This window comes from Sebastes fasciatus, chromosome 14 (assembly GCF_043250625.1).
Source record: "Sebastes fasciatus isolate fSebFas1 chromosome 14, fSebFas1.pri, whole genome shotgun sequence".
NCBI classification, from domain to species: Eukaryota; Metazoa; Chordata; class Actinopteri; order Perciformes; family Sebastidae; genus Sebastes; species Sebastes fasciatus.
Window position 1 is genome coordinate 14,499,085 of NC_133808.1, and position 24,756 is coordinate 14,523,840.

At 41.1% G+C, this 24,756-nt stretch overlaps 1 protein-coding gene across 1 annotated transcript; it reads right to left on the reverse strand.

Annotated features, from left to right (window-relative positions):
- Positions 1-106: 106 nt before the first annotated feature.
- LOC141782578 (vang-like protein 1) lies at positions 107-17,524 on the reverse strand. The gene is made up of 8 exons (XM_074659118.1): positions 17,306-17,524; positions 15,935-16,106; positions 8,941-9,369; positions 8,279-8,454; positions 6,958-7,091; positions 4,618-4,768; positions 3,270-3,504; positions 107-1,977 (listed from the first exon to the last, which is right to left on the reverse strand). Exons 1-8 carry the CDS (start codon positions 17,374-17,376, stop codon positions 1,717-1,719), a joined length of 1,629 nt encoding a protein of 542 aa, XP_074515219.1. The 5' UTR covers positions 17,377-17,524; the 3' UTR covers positions 107-1,716.
- Between the last annotated feature and the right edge of the window lie 7,232 nt (positions 17,525-24,756).

Genomic DNA, 24,756 nt, shown 5'->3' on the forward strand with positions numbered 1-24,756 from the left:
CTATATCAAAGTAGATAAGGTCAATGCTTAAGCCTGGTGAAATACAGTAGTCCAAGGAAAACCAATCATTGTTACATAAAAATACGACAATCAAACGCCTTGAAAAGGTCGATACAAATATTTATTTTTTGTACAAATGTGACTTTGACACAGCTGCTGTGATTTTACATGTTCTGTTGTATAAAAGAAGACAGGGACAAAGCAATCTCTCTTCTTCATCATGTTCCCTTTCTTTCTCCTTTGCTTTCTCTTTCTCTCACACACTCACACACACACACATACACACGCTTGAAAACTGCACATGTACGCTGAGCACATCCTACCTATGTATAACTGAGGCACATGTGTAGTCAAGAACTATTTACAACCGGCAACACTCTAAAAGCCTAAACAAAACTACACCGTCAGTGACCACAGTAACACTTGTGTAACAGGTCCCATAAATACAAAGGGGTTTTAAAAATACAGATCAAATATTCATAGAAATGTACGGTTTGATTGATCATTCCAGTGGCTGTAGATAGGTGGCAGTATTGTGACACTGAGACAAAATACTGAGAGCAGAAATACTGACACTGGGTTGAGCTAATTTACACGAAGTTATTAATTTTCAACACGTTTGAACACTTGCCTGCTTGAGATAAGTGACTATTAATTTGGGTGAGACGTTTGGAGAGAATATCCTAAATCTTTTTGAAATTGCTGAAGTAATATTCGCATATTTATGCAGATGGGTGCTGTAATATTACACCCTCCTCATGACGAATGAAAATGAAAATCTGGGGCATATGTTTTGAAATCAAATGGCACAAAGGCGACAGTTTTAAGATAAAAAAAGGTCAACCACATGAACCTCGTAGCCGTCCAAACATTTAAGTCTCTCCAGCTAGTCTGCAAAAAAATCAGTGTACACACTTACCTGTACATACGTAATTAGAAGTCACGTGTTTGTTCACAATCTATTGGCTAGACCATCTATATTGAGCTGTACTGCGGTTGACATTCAGTCCAAGAGATTTACAAACATGTCTTCATCTATTTACAGTCCAGTTCTGCACAAATGCAGCACAGACAGACAATGTAAAAAAGAAAATCTTTGACAAGGTAAAAAAAAAATCATTCAAGAAATGCACAATTTTGATATAAAAAGTCTGAATGGATAAAGTATATTCACATATAAATACTGTACATACATCTGTAACACAGGACAGTTAAATAATCGTTGCTAAGACTAAGAAAGAGCAGTTTTGGTGAAAAGGTTATATCAAACATCCTGGTCACTATAGTAACGCTAAGGAGAAAGACAGGTCGAGACAGAGTGTACACTACGCTCAAAACATAAACACTTTTTCATCCTAAATTTGCACACACACTCCTCCTATATCGTGAACTTCCCCACGCAGGCACACACTGGCACATGCAATTAAAAGGGAGAAGAAAACTTGTGAGGGTCATCTGTCGTGCATAGAGGAATACCTGAACTGTGTTCTGCTGCAAACGTCAGGACAGAGAAATCCAAGCATATTCCCTCCCGTTTTATGTTTTTTATCGTCTTTCATTTCGACCGGGACAAAGACAAGGACACAAAGATACTCTATAAGTGAGGAAATTACATAAACATAAGTACAAAAAACAGTACAAAAAGTTGAAAAATTCAGTCGGATAATAGTAACAGTCCTGTGAGTCCAGATCAGCAGCACTGGTCCAAAAACTGTGTTAAACTGAGGTTTCTGATTGGAGCAGCAGTATAAACTTGTGAGATTTGGGGTCGATGAACTCCTCAGTCAGTCGGATGTACGGGATGCCCTTGACGGTCACAGCTAAGCTAAAGTCAAGACACCTCAGCAGGAACTCGGAGCCCTCCTTTACGCCGCCGGTGACAGAAGCCTCACTGACCAAAGTCCACTGGTCAGCCATCCAGCGCTCGGGGCCATACTGCAGGGTCGGGCCAGGGGCCAGGTAGGCCTCCAGGAAGGCCTGGACACACAACAATGACACAATGACACAACATGTTCACTAAGAATATCACTTTTTGAATGAAATTTATTGAACCTATTGGACGGTTTAAGGGATATTTCCACCATTCCTATGGGAATATGGTAACTAGTGTTGTAGTCAAGACCACCTAAACCGAGACCAAGTTATGACCAAGACCAGAGTGTATCGAGACAAGACCAAGTCTCTGAGGGGTTAAGTCAAGACCAAGACCAGACCAGTGGGAGTTCCACACTGCATGGCACACTAGCGATAAAATGTGGAACATGCAAACCAGAGGCACTCCTCAAATTGATCTGAAAGATCCACATTCCCATAAAAACACCCACAGAAACAAATGAAGATTCCTCTCCATTCACCTCTTTTATTGTCATATACTATACTGTATATGTGTGTTTGTTAGGGCTATCAATTGATTAAAACATTTAGACAATCAAGCGATTAATCGCAAATTGATCGCACATTTCTTATCTGTTCAAAATGTACCTTAGAGGGAGATATGCCAAGTATTTGATACTCTTATCAACAACAGAGTGGTTGTTAAATATGCTTGCTTTATGCACATGTATGTATATTATTGGAAATCAATTCACAACACAAAACAATGACAAGTATTGTCCAGAAACCCTCACAGGTACTGCATTTAGCATAAAAAATATGCTCCAATCATAACATGGCAAACTCAAGGCCAACAGGCATCAACAGCTTTATTATCAATTTGCGTTATTATCATGTTAACTTTGACAGCTCTAGAGTATGTAAAAGTGTACCATGAGAAATGTCTTGATAAAATAATCAAAAGGCATTACAGAGTTGGATTTTATGTGTGGGACTTTTCCTTTGTTTTCTATGAGCAATCACAGTAATGATGTTAACGAATAAATCAGACAATGAACAGGCAATTTAGTGATATCCACGCAGTGCCAAGGTTGAAACGTGTTGTTGCAGATCTGAGCCTCTATCCCAGTTTAATTGGATAATCAGGTTGAAGTGTTGGCTGCTATACAACCTGTTTGATCATCAAAAGACTTGTGTTTGTTGTGCTGTTTGTTGAAGCAATGGCATTGTGTTCCCAGATCTCAGCAATCATATTGGTGAGTAGAATGTCATCATAACTGATAGACATGATGGCCAGAACTATGCAAACAAGTTGTAATAACCTGAGATTGTCCTTTAAGTCCTGTAATCATTCTGTGGCTTGAAATATTAACAACACATATTATTCTCATTAGAATATTTCAGTTATCAAATTCGAGGTTCAAAGCCCAACTCACCTTAGGGCTCATGTTATTGATGAGGCAGAAAGCAAGGTGCTTCTGGATGCTCTCCATGCTGTGGCAGTGCTGCCTTCTAGTGGTGCGGAGGTACTTCTGCAGGGCACGGGCCATGGAGGGAAATATAGCCAGAGCTGCTTCACGCACGTCCATGATGTCGGACGGTGTTGCACGCTCGTCCTCTTTCTTCATCCGTCGGACGTGTGTGAAGGCCTCCTCCACAGCCACCACCAGCCTGACAGAGAGGGAGCATACACACAGCAGTTAGCTTACTGTCAGCTCTCTACACTTGTGTTAATTAAGTACCAGTACAACTTTTGGGTGCTTTTCAGACATGGAATACATAATATTGCTGGCTTCATCTAGGCTTTTTGACATTAGACATAAGTGTTTGTTACATAAATGTTCCTTGCAGCTTTCCTCAGACATGACAGGACTGTTATGGAAAGAGCCAAAATACTCATTTTGCTATTGAAGTAACCGTGAGTCTGGTGGATGCTCATTTCTCACTTGTAAATTTTCTAATGTCAGACAGTGCATAAGCATAAAATGACAAGACATTAAACTGGAACTGGATATTCATATTTTCATCCTTGCAGTTGAGCATGAATACAAATCTTAAATACAGGGAGGGAGACTGCAGGTTTGATTAAAAATGTGATTGTTCAAGGGTTTTAAAGCTACAGTGTGTAGGATTTGGCAGCATCTAGTGGTGTGGTTGCAGATTGCAACCAACTGAGTACCCCTCTGCTCACTCCTCCCTTTCCAAGACTGCGAAGGTCTGAAGGCCACTGTAGTTCTCCGACACGCTTGTGAAACTGTGGTTTCACCGTTCACCTCACTCAGAGGCCTGGGACTTTAGGAGCAATGGAAGTCAGACGTCGGCTGATGGTACCACGGTTTTGCACTCTGCGGCTCACGTTACCGCAGTTTCATAAGCGTGTCGGAGAATAACAGTGGCCTTCAGATAACGTAAAAACATAAAAAAAACATAGTTATGAATATTATATTCAATTTCTGCTAATAGATCCAGATGTTACACACTGTTCCTTTAACTCGATTATTTTTCCATGAGGGGAAAATAGACTAATAGACTACTCTGACAGAAAAAGAACCCCCATAACAAGTTAAAATTGGCAGTTTACAATGTTTCCTGGTTTTCCCTCGTTTCCCTGGTTTTCTTTTAAGACAGACATGAAAAATTGTGTACCCATTAAGGAGGCAAAACAAGATCTGCATTTAGACCCCCCTACCAAATTACAATCACATTTACGTACCGAGGTGCATGTCTATAGATCAGACCAGTAAGCTGCTCTCTGACATGCTGACATTTGTTCCCGTGACTCACCTAGCTCTACGTTTCCGCACTCTTCTCTCGTAGTCGGCCTCTTCGTAGTACAGCTCATTGTGGGCACTGTCTTTGCGTTTGGCGGCAGCTGTAACCATGGCCCTTGACTGATTCCCATTACCAGGCTGCGCTCCCGCTGTGCTCCCCGGGGCTGCACCAATAGGAGGAGGAGGACAGAGGCAAATTAGTTATATCAGTTTTGAGCAGGACAAAGTAGCGCCTGACCCCACCAGGGTCTCTGACTCTGATTAATGGGCTGCATGTCAATCTGAATTGTGAACAGAAAAGGTCAGATGGGAGGAGAGCTCAGATCTTACACATCATTGGAGGTGTAAAACAACGATGAATCAACCTCTTTGGTCAGTATTATGTCCATTTTATAGGCTTGAGAAAGATTTGAGAGGAGCGTGTGTTAATCTTTGTTACTTATCTGGGGCATCCTGCCAGATCATGTGTCTCAGTCACAGAGATTGTTAATTATAGCACTGAGAAAAGAGGCACTTTCAACTGGAAGCATCTATGTTTCTCTGATGCAGAAACCTTTATAATGCAGGGTGAATTAAATATTCATCATTTTACACTTCAAAGGCCATAGTTCTTGTCTGATCTGTGAATTTACTGGTTAGTGTGACAAACCCATAAAGCTAATGGAGCTTGTACAGCAGTATATTAGAGGTTTTACTGTGGGGGAGTAAGGTGTGGTCCATATTAATGAAGATCAGCACAGTTTGGGGGAGGTTATAGAGAGTAAACGCTGCAGGTCAGGTAAGGATATAAATCATTAATAATCTGATCTGCATATGTGTGTTTATGTGTGGTTGTGCAGGTGAGAAAGAGATGCCTAATGCAGCAATAAAACATCCTATCCCGGTGTATACTATGGAGAGAATGCCGTCAGATAATTTGCACAGGGAGCATTGTAAATATTTTCTACTGAAAATATGGGTAAACACCAGCCTCTTTAACTTCCTGGCCTACATATTCATGCTATGAGCGGAGCGACTTTGAATGACTGTGAACGAGAAAGAGAGAGGGGGGTGGCGGTGGGTGGGGGTTGAAGTGAGTGAAAAATGAAAAGAAAGAAGGGGGGAAAAAAGAAAGAAAGTGAGAGCGAGGCGAGCTGGAGACGGGCTGAGCGGGAGGAAGGAGAGATGTGGGAGTATGTGAGGAATGAGCGTTACTCTGATGAATTATTTAAGGCTTGAAATTCCACGGCCCCCTAGAGGCCTCTCTCCGCTGCACTTTGATAGGGAAGGGGGGCAGGGTGGATGGAAGGTGCTATGAGGACACCATATCCCATACTGCATCCCTGCCATAGATCATCAAATCCACTGTGATGTGTAGCGGGTGGGGGATTTATGGGTGGTGAGTGGAGGACCCTTTTAAATGCAGGAAAGGGTGCAATATGTGGCATTACAAGGATGTGTGTATGTGGGTGCAGGGAGGAAATATATCAAGTGTGTGTCTGAGTGTGAGTGTGTGCCGCAGATGCAATATATATATATACATTACGTCAGGGACGGAGGCTTCAGAGTGCAGTAAAGACGGAGGGAACTGAGCCGTGAAATTAGTGGCTGCCTGTGATAAAGTGCTGCGCAGAGTGATGTTGAGGACTTTTATCTGTACTTACTGTCGAAAAGGTATTTTCTTAGTTTGTTTTTAAAAGCTGGTCATGGAAGAGATGGAGATGGAAAAGAAAACATCACAACAAGAAAGCAGAAGGAGTACAGTAAAACAGAGATTCACTTAGATCTGATGAATAGTCAGACTTCAGATAGACGTCTAGATGAGTCTGTGGCACAATACTGTCTAGTTCCTGACTATCCTAATTAAGACTTAATTGCTGTGACAAAGTAACCACATCAAGCCGCTCAGCTCCCTTCGCTCCAGCAGGAAATGTTTGCCTTCAGGAAGAGTTTAACAGTTAACAGTAAGTGTGAGAGTGTAACAACAACAAAGACTTGGCAAACAGACACGACTGACGACGTCCCCACTGCTGTATATTTCCAACAGTCTCTAAAAACTTTAACTTTTCATTACTTGCTCCACAATATTGTTAGAAAACCACAATTTATCAGCCATGTTTTCCCTCTTTTTTTGTCATTTGGTGCCACTGGTCAGCAGGTGTCGCTGATTGTTACCATGGAAACATGGCTCTTAGTTCAGACTTAGTCTGGGGGTGGTGCAGCTAAAGGCTTAGAATAAATTGGTCATTATGTGAAACTGTCTAGTGTAGACTAAGTGAAACTGGCCCCTGGGATCCAATGAAACACTGAGAGGGACATCAACAGAAATGCTATAAAAAAGGAGGTAATTAATGGGACAGATGAGGCGACTTACCGTCCACGTTGTAGACCTTCAACCCAGCCAGGTGTTTGGCAGCCCGGTGCTTAGAGGCAGAGAGAAGGGCTGGGTTATGGAGGGGGAAATCTCTGTAGTAATACTCCAGAATTAACAGAGCAGCCTTTTGAACGCTGTGTGAGATGAGAGAGAGAGAGAGGGAGAGAGAGTAAACTCAGAGACAGAAGAAATACAATTTACATCATGGCTGACTTATAAAATATATAATAATATATAATAAATACTGAATAATACCCTTGAATTCACTTAACATTGAATTTTTAGACAAACACAAGAGCTTCTGTTGTTCTGTTTTTTTCCATATGAAGCCTGATGAAGATCTCTGTGTAATTAAAATCAATTAAAAGAGTACTTCACCAATTTAGTATTGCAAAAAATCAAGGCAACAGAACCAGAGATATTGTGAGCGTTCCAATACCCATACTGCCATACTATTTAATATGCCAGAAAAAGATTTAGTATGTCCCAGTACATAGTACGTCACATGCAGTATGCAAAAAATAGCAGGATAAATGAGCAAAATGGTCAAATTTCAAGGGGCAATGTTATGATGAAGTAGTATGTCCCAATTGTATGCATACTACATGCTACAGTATGTACTTTGTAAGGGCAGCTTTGTAAGGGCAGCTGCGGTATGTACTAAAAGTAAAAAGAAAAAGTATGTGGTTTGGAACGTAGCCTTTGTTCTTTTTTATTCCACACATTTATCTTCTTTCTCGCAACATGGTGCCTACATTACCCACAATTCATCTCGTCCAACAACAGTTCTGTCAGAGATTCAGGTGTGTTTTACTAGTAGCAGCAGATGTGGCCTCGAGCCGCTAGCCTCAAGCAAAGATGAAGAGCGGGCTACAGATGTCTGGTAAACTCACTTCTTTCTAACTCCACACCCCTGATTTACTTTTTTTCATTTTCAAACTTGTAGTCTTCAGACCAAATCAGTGCTGACTCAAGTGCCAATTTATCAGACACAGCTCCCTCTGGAGCCAAGAAAGACTCGCACACTCGATCAGCACAGAAACAAAGTAAGACAGCCATAGGACGGGCGCGTTTGTCCAGCACTTTGTCATCCCTCCCCCCAAACTCCTAGAATAGCTTGCCTTGAGCACAAGGAGGCTGATGAGTAACTCAATTACTGCCGGTGCCAGTCTTCCCTGCGGACATTGGCCTCCAATTACACACATACTTCAACAGTGTAATGACTGTGTCTCAATGTGTACTGTACAGAAAGGTCATATTCACATGGAAAACTCTAATATGCTTGTATTTATAGTTTCTTCTTTAGGAACTATATGCGTACCTAAGCTGTCCTATGTTGTAGTGACGTGTCTCTCCGTCTGTGGAGCGGATGACACCCACGCTGTAGCAGGGCTGGAGGTGGCGGAGCTCCAGCAGCACCACGGCCAGGTAGTGGACAAACAGCTGGGAGTCCACGAGGGACACAGCAAACTGGACGATCCCGTGGTAGTCCTCATCCTGCTCAGACCACATCACAGGTTTAATGAAAACATTCACTACTGGATGAAAGACAGTTCTATAATTTCATTTAGCCTAATCAGACAAGTGTCACTGAGACTAAGAATCTTGTTTTCCAGAGCAAGATAGGCAGCCATGACAAGTTACAGACAAATACAATACCACAAACACAAGAAACATGTCACAACTTTAGAAGTAAACAAAAATATGATAAATGAAATGGCTAATAAGACTAAGATTACATTCTAGAAACAACCTAAAATGGTACCATAAAACAACACAAGAGCTATATAAAACCATAAATATGAAACACACAAATGTGATTTTCACTTTTAGTTGTATGAAAAGTTATGTTCATGTATACACTGCACAATTTTGTTATAGATATTTGTTTGTGTGGACGAATAAAAATGTTTTTTCTTAGGTTAATGAAATTAAAGGACCACCAAGAAGAGATAACATTTAAAAAATTGAACTTAAACCCACCTGTGCATCAAGGATCCGGACCCCATAGAAGAGCCAATAAGACATGGTGAGCAGGAGTGTAAGTGTGGTGAGGAAGGCACGGTACACACACACTCTGGGCAGGCTCGCACGGCCCGGCTTGAGAAACAAGGCCCACATGGCCAGCAGGAGGATGAGGAGCTTAAAGGCGATGGAGAGGAAGAGGCCCTCGCAGGCTGCACCGCATGCCTGCAGCCTGTCCGGCCACATTAAAGCCGGAAGGAGGAGGAAGGCCAGGGGCGTGGCCAGCACCAGCAGCCCCAGACACGAGCCCACAGCCAGGGGAAGGTAACGGCGGAAGCCTTGGGTCCGGTCCTGCATCCCCTTCCCCAGTCCAACCACTTCCTCTTGGGAAATACTCAGCTCTGAGGTGCCTGTCACGGCGGTGGTGGTTTCCCCCCAGTTATCATCCTGAGGGAGGAAAGAAAGAAAGGCGAAGGAAGGGTATGTTAAAAGCAGTGGGCGACCTCCGGGTCTGAAAAGTGAAGCCAATGCAGAAGTGCCTTAAACTTGCATTCTTTCTAACAGCCAGCAGGGGGCGACTCCTCTGGTTGCAGAGAGAAGTCTGATTGTATAGAAGTCTATGAGAAAATGACCTTACTTCTCACTTGATTTATTACCTCAGTAAACATTGTAAATATGAGTTTATGGTCTCAATCGCTAGTTTCAAGTCTGCTTCAATCAACAGTAGTAAATTATGGTCCCATTTAGAGTCAAATAGACCATAAAGCAGGGTATGCTTTAGGGCATGGCTACCTTGTGATTGACAGGTTGCCACCACGTCGTTGTCCGGTCTGGGTGTTGTCGTCTTACAACTTTAACCCTTTCCCAGTGTGTTTTCAATTAATGAAAGTTAACTGTAACATTTTGGAGCTCCACCCTCTCGTGTCACTTCTGGTTGCAAAATAACAAGATGGCGACAGCCAAAATGCCGAACTCGAGGCTGCAATGCTATGTCCAATTCTTATATACAGTCTATGGTTACAAGCCATGGATATACAGTATATTTAGAGCTGTTGGATTGTCTATGTAGGCACTTAAAGGATTGACCGACCCGAATTACACAAAACAACTGTTCTTTTTTTTTTTTTAAAGCTGTAAAGTTGTAAACCATCTCATAATGTGCCAGCATTGTCTATGTTTTTAGTATTTCACAATAAAATAGCCATCTGATTAAAGGCTTTTTTTAACTTTTAGCTAGAGGAGTGCCTTGGACCTTCCTTCTTTGGTGAACCTATCAAAGAGCACCTTCATTACACTTGTTTGAACTTCCGAGCACTCCAGACCTTTTCTCTTTTTTAAAGTTAATTTATGTAAATTTTTATAATTTTATTATTATTAGCTTTTTTTTAACCGGGCAACATTGTTTCTGTTTATTTTTACTTTTCCTTAAAGGACATCCTTTTTATTTTGTTTAGTTTACTAAAAATATATTTCACTGCTTATTTTCGTTTTAGTTTAGTAGTCAGTTAAGTATAGAGTACGGTCTAGACCTGTTCTATATGAAAAATGTCTTGAGATAACTTCGGTTATGATTTGAGTTTTAGTTTACTATAATAACCCTGTTGTACAATGGGTTTTATATAGTTTTTTTTTCCTGAAAACAGCTGCCTGCTGGGTCTGTAAACAACCTGGATGAGAGCTGAAAGATGATAAAAGGCTCCGTAGAGCTGAGGGGGAGCGATTTGGGTGATCATTCTCTGTATGAGTAACCCCTTTCACATTACCCATAGCTATTTGATCCATAGAAAATGTGAAAATATTGGCAAGTGCGGCTTTAAATGCCATTGCTCAACACTGTGAGCACAAAGGAAATTCTGTTCACCTCCATTGTATTGGGGTAGAGGAGAAAATCTCAGAGACAGATATCTTATAACCTGAGCAAAGAAAACTATCTGCATTCCTAGATACCACTAGAGGGAAGAAAGATGTGTTTCTTTGTCATGTAAAAACGGCTGACAAAATAGACAAATTCATGAGAAACAGGCAAATCAACTGATAAAAATTGAACCTGAATCTGACAGGCAACAATGCCTCCATTATCCTATTTTACTCCCGTCTTTGCACGGGCAATCATAGATTTAATGCACCGTGCTCACAGCACATCCTTCATGCTATTTGGAGATGTTTCTTGGAGTTTTGCCTCATTATGACAGGCCTTCAAAGTCCCATTGATGTAATATAAGATGACAGGTTGGGGAGTACTGCGACGTTCACGTTGGCAGGAAGATGCCGACATATGCGTGTATACACACACACACACATACACAGTGAATCACAACAACAAAAGCTGAAGCTTTCCAGGCCCATCATTGCAAATTAGAGTCATTTTTTTCCTTCTTTCTAGCCAGCAGGGTCATTTTAAGCATAAATCTTTCCAAGAAAGAGAGACAGGGAGTATAAATTAATGACAAGTCTGCTCTAAAGAGGCATTTATTTTTTTGTGTGCCTGTCATTAATTCAGGTAATTAGCCATTCATTGTTCCCCAGAGTGTCACTGCATTGTATATCTCTCCAACTACAGCCAATCACAGGAGCAGCAGCTGCAGAAACATGGGGATGAGGGGTTGAAAAAAAGACAAGCTGAACAGATAAGCCTGCATGGCTTCACACACATGTGCACACAGACACGCACCTAAGCACATCAAACAGTCGGTAAAGCTCCAAACTCGAGCCATATGGGCGATGATGAAGCTGCTGGGAAACCAGACAGGCAGAGAGAAGACGGTCACATGAATTCTCACCTGTCTAGAGTGAGTGTGTCCCACTGTAAACTGTGCCTATTAATAAGTTAATATTACTTTTGCAGATTAAAGTGAACCCTGCTGCTATTTGTGGAATGTGAAATATGAAATATTTGAAATCGACATTGCGTTTGCATATTTCCAATCAGGAACATGCAGCATGAATGCGGTGCATAAATATGAATTCAGCCCTCCATCACCGTTCACAGCTAATTAACTCAGCCGCGCTGGAGGAGGGGATGCCAACAGGAGCCAGAAGATGAATGAGCATGAGAAGAGGGAGGGAAAGTGAGAGAGAGAGGGAGGGTGGCAGCGGTTTAAGGTATGAGATAGAAGAAAGAAAGGAGGTATGGTGGGGATGCAGAAGCCGCATTTAACTCTGGGTATCTAGCTGTCTGCCAGACTAATGTGTGAGGCCAGAGGTCAGCTATGTAAGTGCAGTGTCAACTCCGTTTAGTATCCGATCTCATTTCTATTCCTCTCACATATCTCTCCTCTTTTAACAGGGTCCTAACCTCCGGAGCAGGGTCTGTGAATGATCAACGTCATTCCACACTTCCACGAAAGAGCAGAACAAGTGGGAATACAAAAACAATATCCCATTAAGCTTGACAGTTCATTATTAACCGTGGAAACAATAGTTGACTAAACAATCTCCACTTTAAAGTCCACTTATACGTCTGTTCTGGAGCTTTTAAAGATTATTATTTGGCTTTTTGCCTTTATTTGATAGTGTCAGTGATAGCTGTGAAAGGGGGAGAGAGAGGGGACGACATGCAGCAAAGGGCCACGGGTTGGATTTGAACCCTGGGCCGCTGCGATAAGGACTTTGCCTTGGTACATGGGGCAACAATTTTGGCCCTCTGTACACATTAAGCTTTTGATTATCTCACCTAATACCACGCCAGATGGTTTGTTAAACAGAACCATCTGAGAAGCCGTCATTGGAAACTGTTTAGAAAAGGGCAAGCACTTTCAAAAAATATTTAGCCGGTGATTGGATAAACCATCTGTCAATCAAACTCTTGCCGAAGCCAGTCGGGAGAAGAGCTGAAACATCTTTTCAATCGAGAAAAGGCTTCAGTGCCATTCTTTGCTCTTCTGTCATTGGACAACTGATGCTCTTACAGCATCTGCCGTGCAAGGTAATAATAAATCTCTTTTAGAGTCTGAAAACTCCTGCTGCGTGTAATGATGTGGACAATGTGGATTTTTCGCAATCATAAAATTGTGATTCTTCTGTTCTCTCATTGCCGCTGGAATTGTTGTTTGTTGTTTTAACAGGTTGAATTCATGAGCCTATATCAGATCAGCATTGTATACTTGTTTTGTTGTCTGACAACAGGAGTAGAAAGATATGCAAATGAGAGCGACTGAATCTTGAGTTGGGCTGTACTTAAACACAGTAGGGGTGATTATAGAGATCAAGAGAAGCTGAGACTCAGCAGAGAAACCAGACTGTCTGTGTCACTCATCACCAGATGTCAGCAGCTCTGAGGCACGGTTTTTATTTCACCGGCTGAAAGTGGAGCAAGATGAGGAATTTTTACTTATTTTATTTTCCTGTATTTTACAAAATTGACACTTGCGCAGATTTAACTACATGCAATAGTTTTTTTTTTTATTTTTCAAGGAAGTCATTCTGACATGCCACAGTAGGAAAAGCACAGGTGTAAAGAATAAAATGAATGTATTGTGCATGCTGGATAACTGTCACACTGTCAATGGGTTACTGACACACTTGAATACAAAACCATTATTAATGTAACACCTGTGCTTTTCCTACCGTGACAATGTCTGCTGTGAAAAGTCACTCAGAAACAGTTCAGGTAAATACGCACCCAAATATAGTTGATCTTTTATTAAATCATGCTCTCTGTCGAGGCGTTTATACAGACAAGCTTTCATGCTAATGTCTCATCAAGTGAGAGAGACAGTGTATCACTTACCGAGCTAATACACTGTTAAAACCAGCCATTAAGTCTCAGTGGATTAATCCCAAAGATAAATGCTACACCAATCAGGCCTGATCTCTACATACAGTAAAGGGAGGAGAAAGAGTAACTGGAACAGGTTACAGGAGGAGGAAGAGAGGAGGAAGCATGGCTGCTGCTGCTTGCTTGGCAGTCTTTTCATCTGGCAGAGGGTGAATATGGATTATGGTTAGGGCCCGTTCCACCGTCACAAAGCACAACAACACAACAACATACTGATTAGCACAGACTCACACATACACAAACCAAACAGTCTGCCAGCTACAAAACACAATAGCTAAGCCCCGCTGGCCTGGGTGGAGGTTAAAATGACATTTACACATTGGTGTGTTTGCGAGCGCATTAGTGTCACTGTGTTTGTGTTGAAGTGAGTCATAGGAGCTACGGGACAAAAAACAAATCTCATTAGTTTAAAAATGCCTGGCAGGTTTCCTATAATTTACTCCATTCTTTTAATTGATGTGGTTATTTTTACATCACGTATAAAGCTGTGAGCGCAGCAGCAGCTATGAGTAGGTGTGCGCGCGCACATCTATTCAGTGAAAAGGGCAAAGAAGAGTATGTGCCTCTTCCCCATACGCTTTGGTGTTGCCAGCGCTAACGTTGTGAATTGAAGACGCTGCCTTCTGGCACAAAGTCACAGCGTCTCACAAAGCAGCATGGACAGTCTCAGTAACAGACTCTCTATGACTCACTCACACACACACACACAGAGAAGCTGTGGTCCAAGACCGTATCCTTATGTCACAGGCATGCGTGTAAACACGGAGGATTATTCATATCAGCTTTCCTCAAAAGTGGCGTTTGGCTGGATGCTAAGGCTAATCTCAGTCTGTGAGAATGTCTCTCTGCACTGTTAGTGTTACAGCAGCTCTGCCATCTAACAGAGCTGCTCCAAAACACAGCACTGGCTGGGGTGGACTTTGGTGGTGGTGGTTATGATGGTGCTGCTGTGCCATTTGGACACATTTTGTCTGGAAGGCTAACGCAATACAATGGCAGATCACCTTACACTTGCGGACAATGGACGTAAGCTACAAGCTGACAATCACATGACACGGAGGAATGTGGCGGCCCAGCCAGAAGGGAATGCCGAGCAGAGACGGCAAAATAGGTCAGACTTCTCCGAAATTGTCAGAAAGTCTGGCTGAAGACATGTATCATATCCTAATCACATTAAATAATACTCTACAGTGCATCTTTTACAGGCAGTTTTTACTCAGCCACTCCACATACACCCACCTTTTCTCTGTGTTTCTCTTACACATAAACCAACAGTACATACACAATGACAAAATGCTCTCTTTTTGCTATAGATTTCAAGTAGGTCAGAGAGCCTGTGAAGGCAGCCCAAGGCAGAGTTTTCTCTCATGAGCAATATACTATATAACTCTTTTTTCCCCCCTCCTTTGGTTGTGTTTTCGCTTCTCACTCAGCTCTCTTTTCATTGCACTTTACCTGCTCATCTGCATTGAAAGGAATAATCTGACATTTAGGGAAACAGGATTACACTCATTTGCTTTCTTGCTAAGAGATAGATGAGAAGATCGATACAAGCAAAGATGCTCTAGAACAAAGATGACACATTACAAGCTCCGCCAATGGTTTGAAATGGTATACACTTCCTGTTTCCTGCTGGCGATAGTTGACATATATACGAGAGTGTAATCGATCTTTTCATCTAAGTGTGTTTGTCGAACTACTTTAAATAATGGTCACGATTTGAATGTGATCTTTAATCCCTGCAGTGCTGACTTATAGCTAAATATCCATTCTGTCTTTGAGCTGCATTATCACAGCATTTCGCCTCCCTGTGTCTACTTAAAAACCTATTTTGCTTGCAGGGCTCAGCAAAATCAGCTTTATGGAATGACTGGTACCAATTTGCTCTGCTTTCAAAGCGATCAGGCTTGACAGTTATACCCAGTATCACACACAAACACACACACACACACTGTAACACAGCGTCGTTCGTACAAATCCGTCGAGGCCTACAAGAGGGATGCTAATCCTCTGACCTATTTGATCCCTTGTCACTATTGTTATTATGTGTCAGGCGCTGTGGCAATGGGCAGCCAGCTGCTGTGAGGGCGAGTTTATAAGGTCATGGTGACGAGTTCATACTGTAGACGGATTACTGGGCCCTCTGATTTATTCTAAAGGAATAAATGACTTCCCTTAAAAAACAGCCTGCATTCCTTCACAGTTTAGATCAGTGTACACTTCCATGGAAAATACCTGGGCCTCATCTTCCTGATCTTCTGCTGGTGTGGGCTCTCCCGGCAGCGGCTCTCCATTGTGTACGGGGGAGTCCTGGGAGGGCGTGTCAGGAGGGTTGATGACGACGGACCTCTCGGAGCGACTGCTGTCTTTACTGCTGCTGACCTTGTGCCGCTCACGGTTTCGATCCCTGGAGTTGAACAAACATGCAATGAACATGAAGAATGATATAGACATATAGAATGTAAGATCATTAAAACATATACTCGTGTGCTCATATACTTATTATTGATTAATCTGGAGATTATTTTCTTAATTGTTTTGCTGGAAAATGGTTAAAAATGCCTTCAAAATTTGCCAGAGCCCAAGTTGATGCATTCAAATTTCCTGTTTTGTCCGACCAACAGTCCACAACCACAAAATTCAATTTACTTAGTTAATTACTCACATATGCCAAAAAATCTGTAAATTATCTTATTTGAAAGGGTTGAACAGCAAATGTTTGCTTGATAAATGACTCAAAAAGAATCAATCATCAAATTATCTACCCAGAAATGATCTATTGATTGAAAAATACGACAAAAACTACGACAAAATACAAGCAATGAGTACTCAAAAACACAAATATACACACAAAACAAGAGCTAAAACAATAAGTCGAAAATTTGAAAAGACAGAAAATAATCATCATTTTTATTATTTAAATTTTCTGGTTCCAGCTTCTCAAAATGTGCTTAAAATCTGCTGCTTTTCTTTGTCTTTTAGAACATCTTTGGGTTTTGGAATATATTTCTGACAAATCAAGACATCTGAAGATGACACCGTGGACACTGGGGAGCGTCTGATTGGCATTTAACTTTATTTTTTTTCTGACACTTTATATATAATAATTAATTGACATACTGTATAAAGACAATAAAAGGCAAATTATTCAATAAGGAAAATAATTGCAAGTTGCAGCCCTACTTAGCAAAAAGCTGGTGTAAAGGGAGGGAAATGAATATTGAGGAATGGACAGGACGGGAATCAAATCATTCTCTCATTTGCAGGATAGACTGAGTGAATCACTGAAATAGGTTAGAGCCACTCAGCTGTGACGACCCTAATCCACAAGCTCTGTCGGTCTCAATATCTGCTCTGTCGGTCTCAATCTCTGGTTTGTTCTCTCTTAGTCTCTCATCTGATTTATTTGGCTACAACCAACACGTGGACGGCTCAAACTGAAGACAAATACAACAAACTCAACGTGCACTGATGTCATTACATGAAATACAATAGCAAAAAGGTGCTGCGAGAGATGCAGCGTAGCAGAAATCATGTCATGAGAAGAGAGGTAGACAGATACAACAGAGACAGTCAGATGGAAAGGCGGGCAGACGGGAGACATACCCATGTCGGTTTGATCTCCCCGAGCGGCTGGAGTGATAGGAGTAGCCCGAGTGGGTCGACTCGGTGTCCATTCCAACGCAGTTCAGAGCCGTCGATTGGCCAGGGGGATGAGGAGAGATTCGTTGTGTGGCAGAGAGGGTAAGTTGGCAGCAGTACTCAGGAGGAGGAATGGGTTGCTATAGAGACGGGCCTCAGGAATCCACGACGACTACCCCAGAGAGCTGCTTTAGTAGCCACATTGACCTGAGAGATGGAGAGATAGAGGGTATGAGGCTTGCATCAAAACTTGCCATGTATAACAAATAATGCATTAGAAGAAATATATTTCTGTACAGGCTTGTGCTGATTATCATTCAATGAGAGCAGAATGACCAGTAATCAAAATATTAGAGACAACATCCGTATTCATTATCTGTGCTTTAGGACTGGAAGGGCAGATAAATACATACTGTACGATTATCTATCATGAATGTATGGACCTGTCTTCAGTCTGTTCTGAACTTGAAAAACTGCATTTTTGTACTCTGCACACTGGACTTAATTACAAGACAAAGTTTATTTGGAAACACCGCCTTAAAACCAGGCACCCAAATGCCACATTGACGACATGTTTCATGAACAATGTAACTGCTTTAAATAGTCAACCGTTCAAATTGTGTGTGTTTTTATATGACCGTTTTAATGATGCCATTTTGTCCAGATCTCTCTTGTAAAAGAAATAATGATGCATCTCAGGAGACTTCCTGGTTAAATATAGATCACATAAACAATGACATCATAATCCTACAGACATACTGCAGGAGCTTCAGGGAGAAAACTGGAGGCCAGTACAACCAGTTTTAACTAACACCATTCAAAGATAGGACAGGAAATGTGATTCAAAATGTCATATTGGAAACAATAATGAGAGCAGAATGAAAAGTAATCACAGCATCTTCAGCATCAAATAATAATAATAAAAATACTGCAATCCATTTATAAAATACCATGTGCACAATTTTAATTGTGCCATCAGGTCGCTAAAACCAATACATCCATAAAATAATTTGATAAATTAAAAAATAAATAAATGAAATTGAATAATGAATAAATAAATGAAAAAATAAATCTGAAATATCTAAAAATAAATGTAAAAAATAAAAAGGGAAATTATATAGAAGAGTAGATAGATAGGGAAAGTAATACAAATATAAACAAATAAATAAATAAATAAATAAATACAATTAATGCCTACATTTATTTTTTATATTATTTTAGCTCATTTAATGACATTTATCGAGTCATTTATTTAGTATTTTTTATTTTGGCAGGTTCTGTCCTCGATAGCTAAAACCAATACATCCAGAAAATAATTAGATAAATAAATAAATACATACAATTTAATAGTGGATAAATACATTAAAAAATAAATCTAAAATAAATAAAAATAAATGCAAAAATACATACATCAATTTTAAAGTAAAAAATAATTAAATAAATATATAAAGGGAAATTATATAGAAGAGCAGATAGATTGGGGAAGTAATACAAAGATAAATAATTAAATAAATTAATACCATTAATGCCTACATTTATTTAAAATATTATTTTAGTTAATTTAATGACATTTATTTATTTATCGAGTCATTTATTTGTATTTTGGCAGTTTCTGTCCTTCATAGCTAAAACCAATACATTCTAAAAAGGAAAATTATATAGAAGAGTAGATAGATAGGGGAAGTAATACAAATATAAATAAATAAAGAAGCAAATTAAATCAGAAATATCAATTCATGTCACATTTTATCAATTAATTACTGCCTAGTGCCTACATTTATTTTTTAATATTATTTAGTGTCCTATTTAATAGCTATAGCCCTGCTGAAAGCATAAAAAAAATGTGGTCCTTTTTTAAACAAATAAATTCTCAGTTGTATGTGAGCTATCTCTATATCCTGTCACTCCTGTTTAAGTCATTATGAGGACCAGACTGACTCACTTCCCGGGCCCTAATGCATGCTGTGTGGTACATGAGAACGTCTCAGGGCTTCACCATGCATGACCATTCATTTAGACCTCAATCTACTCTCTGTCTGTCTCCCAGCTGTTGTCCTGACAACCACCTGCCAATCACCATCCTCAGCCCAGTCTCATTACTAACCGGGATTATTCTCCCTCCCGTCATTTACAGGCTATTTGTCATCTCTGTAGCCAATGGTGCATATAAAGAGAAAAACAGTCCATTCAGCACATTAGGATGTGAATCCCTGCAGCGGCACGGAGATCACGCTCTGAAAATGATGGCTAGAAGGAGATGCAGTAATGTAGCTGATTTCCATTAAGATGATACAGATGGGTTTTTCTCTCCTTCCATTACCCATCATGCATTGAAATGTGGACGGCGGATATATGAGAAACCACAGATTTTCCATTAAGGATTGCCACCCAATGCATAAATGATGTAATAACATTACCACTGGCTGGATTACATGTGTCAGACAAAAGGTAGAATTAGCAAATGATGGTGCGGTGTTTAAAAGTACAGTTTCACTGAGAGTGAATAGGACGTCAATCTCCACTTATGCTATTGAAAGCAGGAGAACATATGCTGAACACGGCAGAGGTATGTATATATGCAGGACCTCAATGAATATTGTACTTGAACAAACCACTCACAGCATCAAAGCTGATGTCGCAGCATCAAACCAGAGTTTTGACAGAGGAAAAAGTCCCATATCTCATCTCTAACCCACATCTGGAGCGTCCACTGTTGCCTTGGCAACACCGAAGGCAGGAGGCCCCATCTAGGAGCAATAATCAATCACCCCTACTGAGAGTAAATTTGTGTTATGCGTCTATGAGAGAGCAAGGGTGGGGGGGTGGCACAGTGAGAGGGCACAAAGAACAAACAATGGCTTCTCATCACACCCAGCCCCCTTTTATGGTTAAATGAATAACGCCAATGATTTGAATAAAAGCTGTTAACCCCCTGAGTGCTGATCTCCGAGCGCGTGGCAGCGGTATGTGGGCCAAGATGATTCCTCTGAGGAGCCACTCATCCACGAGACGAGCATGAAGAGGCATAGTGAACCAGGCCATGTGGAAAATCGCAGCCACGGGGTAAGAAAAACTATCAGTTACAAACCTACGGATATCTATGAATAAAGCATAACAAGGTGCATCAGAGACGAACGGCTGCACGCTTATTCTGGGTCGGTCCATCCAAAAAACTCCTCCTCTGTGAGTGACACTGTGTGGAAAATGGGTTCTCTAGTGAGGCGTATCTGCTTCGCTGCAGACCGTTCTGGTTGGCTGCACTGAGAAGGGATTCACAGGGGCAGAAAGTGACACTAATGCAAAACAAACACTCATTAATGTGTTTGTTTAGTGAATGGAGGCTGTTGCACAGTGGGAGCTACTGTAACTACACAGGCTCGGGGGTCCAGACATATTATCATGGACTCCTTTTTTTTTAGTTAAGAGGGAATACAAACAGACTGCACTATTGCAACTTATACATGTGGGAGTCCATGGGGGGAGCTGTAACATCCGATAGGTTTCGGTTCTTCGCAGCATTTCCCCCACTGATCCAACTCATCAATTAATAATAACACATGAGAATGTGGAGGTTTTAGTTCAATGTCCTTGGCTGCAAAAGACTTTGGCGTCCAAACCGGGCAGAGAAAGAGAGGTGTGGAATCTGAGATTCCATTAAAGTGCCCAATGCAGCATTGGCACACTAAATGGCACAGATCAGCCTCGTAGCTCATCTAGAGCACATGCTGAGGCCCGGTTACCATGGCATCTGTGCCCTCCCTCACACCCATTAGCCCTCGTGCCTTCCTTCCTTCATGTGCGGCGCCCTGCCCTGGTGGCATTATGCCATAATCTGCCAGATGCAGCAGCTGGCAGTCTGCTGTGTTAGTTTATTTGCTTTATCGTTTGTTTCACAATTTCAAAGCAATCTACAAACTACAAAACCCCATCTACGACATATACAACAGATATGACTCTAGCGCCTCAACTAATGATTTTCATTCTCGATGAATCTGCTGATTATTTTCTTTATGAACTGATTAACTGTTTAATATATGCAGTGTCATTTATAGTGACATGGTTTTCCAGAGCCCAAGGTGACATCCAACCAACAGTTCAATTGCCAACATCAATTTACTACCACAGGAGACTAAGAAAACCAGCAAATAGTCACACTTAAGGACCTGGAACCACTGAATTGTTGGCATTTTTCCTAAATAGATGCCATAAATAATTAACTGATTATCTAAACAAAATTGGGGACAAATTATTTCAGCTGTATATTATTTTAGTGTAACAATAATACATGCATGACCCTTCTCTTTGAAAGTGGCAAAATAAAACATGACACACACGTGAGAAACACAGTCCGATAAGCTGGGTAAGACCTCTTTGAAATCAAACAATGGGTGACACAGTGTGTGCCAGTGTTATTTATAGTGATAATAACAATCTCCAATCCCTCCATGGACTTCAGCTAACCCAGAGGAACAGCTGCTGATTAACACACTATAACATCGCTGACTAAAACCACATGAGCAGAGCCAAAGACGCAAAGACATTAAACTCCCATGGAAATATTTCGTGGGCCTCACCAACGGGGATAAATGATGTCATTAAGAACTTGTTTCCTGTGTATTTTCCTTTCATTGTTTGCTGTGCGACACTCTGACATTGATTCTTGGCACAAAGATATTTGTCAGATATGTGCAAACCTGTGACCTGTGAGTGACTGGATAGAGTCTCAGCCACTCCCACCCTGCTGCTCTTTGACACACACCTAAACACACACACACCCACACACACATCACAGTAAGAGGAGAAAGTTAAGACCTGACACAGTTCTCTGGAATGCAAACTTAGTGCCCCCCTGATCCGCTCATGTGGAACTAAATAAAAGTACAGTAGAGAGAGAGAGAGAGAGAGAGAGGGAGTGAGGTGGTGAGAGATAACTCACATTCCTTCCTTAAGAGCAGTGCTTTTATGCCTGTAAATACACTATACTCTACAATGCATCATGCATTACAGCGTGCACTATCCAAGCTTCTTTGCAGCTCCACAGTAGCCCTAAAGGTAGCTCCACTTCTCATTACACTTGTGGCACTCTGCCCTGCCAGACAGAAAAAAAAACATGCTTTAAAAGAGCACAATGACAAAAGCACTGCTGACTTTCTTTTGATCATTCATGGCAAGAATATAGCTTCCAGGTGGATGACTCATCTATTCATGGGGTTCCCATACACACCTTCAACAGTGTCCTTCAACCTCTCTGCACAGGACCTATCAGCACTAATCAATAATACATGACTGTAGGTGTTTCGCTGCAGCATCATGACTCTGAGATACCGAGGAGGACATGCACAGACAGTGTCAGAAGGAGACACGTGAAGTCATAGTAACACCTCATCCAGCTGTGCTCTCTCCAGACAGATGCTGCTGCTGCTGATGATGATGGCGACACACACCATCACCCTGCAGCTCGCATCTAATACGCCCTTTATTTTACATGCTCCTGGGTCTGAGAGAGAGAGAGATAAAGAGCTATAGGGATGAGATGTTACCTCTCTGTTACACTGATGCAGTTTGGATTACAATAGATCTGGTTTCAGTCACATCCTGAATAACCAACAGCAGATTATAAACCATCACCTCAAATAAAGCATGCATTATTTTGCTTTCCTATATAAGAGACACTGGTGCAGTGTCTAAATAAAAGGCATATCTAGAAGGTTAGCTCCCACATTAATGTTAGGAGGACTAAAGGATACACATCTGTCTGATGAGAAGGAGACCATTTTTTCCACGACGGCGGCATTGAACTTCATCAGTGATTCCTGCGAGGGGTGTTGTGTGTGTGTGTGTCTCAGGCAAGGATAGGATATACCCGGTGCAATGAACGCAGCATCGCGACATCAATTCATTTACCTACCTTTTCTTTTTCTCAGACGTGTGTCATATTCCTCCTCTTGCGTCTCAGTGTCGGTGTGTCGGTGAATCCTGCTGCTGCTGCTGCTGCTGAGGCGCGTCTGTCTGTAGCTGACAGGAGCAGCTCTCTCATATGAGCCTGCTGCTGCTGGCCATTGTGGTTCTAGCTGTACCAGAGAGGGAGGCAGCATGGAGGTACAATCCACTTCAAAAGCACTACAATTATAATATTTTCAGCTGTAGCCCACAAGAGGTCGTCCTTTCACGGTAGATTTAGACCTGCTATAAGGAAGGATGGGATTCGTTGTTATGTTCCCTGAATCAAAGTTTTTTAAATCACCATATCAATATTATTCTCTTGGATGTTTGAGCCTCACTGTGCAGAATTAGGTTTAGGTTATGTGCAGGGTTTGACACTAGAAGATCACATTCATCTGCTGAAGCAACCCTGTCTCCCACAAAATTACTTTCCCATACAACTAAACTGGTGTCGCAGTTTTAAACAACGACAACAAAACCACTTAGTTAGGTTTAGGCAACAAAACTACTTGTGTTGGTTGAGTAAACAAAAACATCATGGTTTGGCTTACAATGATTACGACAGCAAAACCAAACCAAAATGCAACAAAACTACTTAGGTTTAGGCAACAAAACTACTAGGTTAGGCAGTCAAAAAACATCATGGTTTGGCTTAAAATTAAAAACATTTGTGTTGACTGCTCCTTTTGTGAAATGTCTCCAGAAACAATGCTGCACCTGTTCTGGCAATGTCCAGACACCTACACATTTTGGAAGGAGGTGTCTTGTTATGTTAGCCTACTGGTAATGTTGACTCTGATTTTGGTTGTACTGGCATTGTGTACTGTTTGGTTTCTACAATAACAATAGTAAAACATGTAAAGAATTTTATAAAATTAATTTGATCATAATTTCAGCAAAATTTTGTATTCATAAATCCAAATTTAGCATTTCTTTTCCCCCCAATTTTTCACTATTCTGAAAAAGAAAAGAGACCAAGATAGGCCATAGTAGTGGCAGGATGGTAGTGTTTGTAAAACAACAAAAACAAAACATTAATATCAGAGATAGGTCTACACAATACAGCAGTGTTGAGTTTTAAAAGTTTATTCTTGACCCTCAAGACAGCAGTTGACAAACATCTCACCTCAAGGTCCATTTAGTCGCTGTTCTAGAGCTGTTGATGATATCAAATCTTCAACAGATTAAATTTCCATTATTATGCACACTTCTTTAAGCCAACATGAACAAAACAGCTGAGCAAACTACATCTGCTGATGAATCTCAAGTGATACGATGGAAAGCTCCAGAATGTAAATAAAGCAATGTTCTCAATGGCTCAAGGCACACACAAAACATGTAGCTATAACCATGAATATCATCTAAACAGCAATAGCTCCATAGATATACAACTGTTTTATATCTATGAATAGCCCCCTCTTCTAGGGATGCACCAATACTGATAGTGGATTGGATATCGGGCCGATATTGAT

Excerpts from the sequence above, each read along its gene's own strand:
- LOC141782578 (XM_074659118.1), bottom strand. The coding sequence starts at position 17,376 with ATGGACACCGAGTCGACCCACTCGGGCTACTCCTATCACTCCAGCCGC. Across the intron at positions 9,370-15,934 it reads ATCAGGAAGATGAGGCCCAG|GATGATAACTGGGGGGAAAC; the intron begins GTATTTTCCATG and ends TTCCTCCCTCAG. Across the intron at positions 1,978-3,269 it reads TCAATAACATGAGCCCTAAG|GCCTTCCTGGAGGCCTACCT; the intron begins GTGAGTTGGGCT and ends TTGTGTGTCCAG.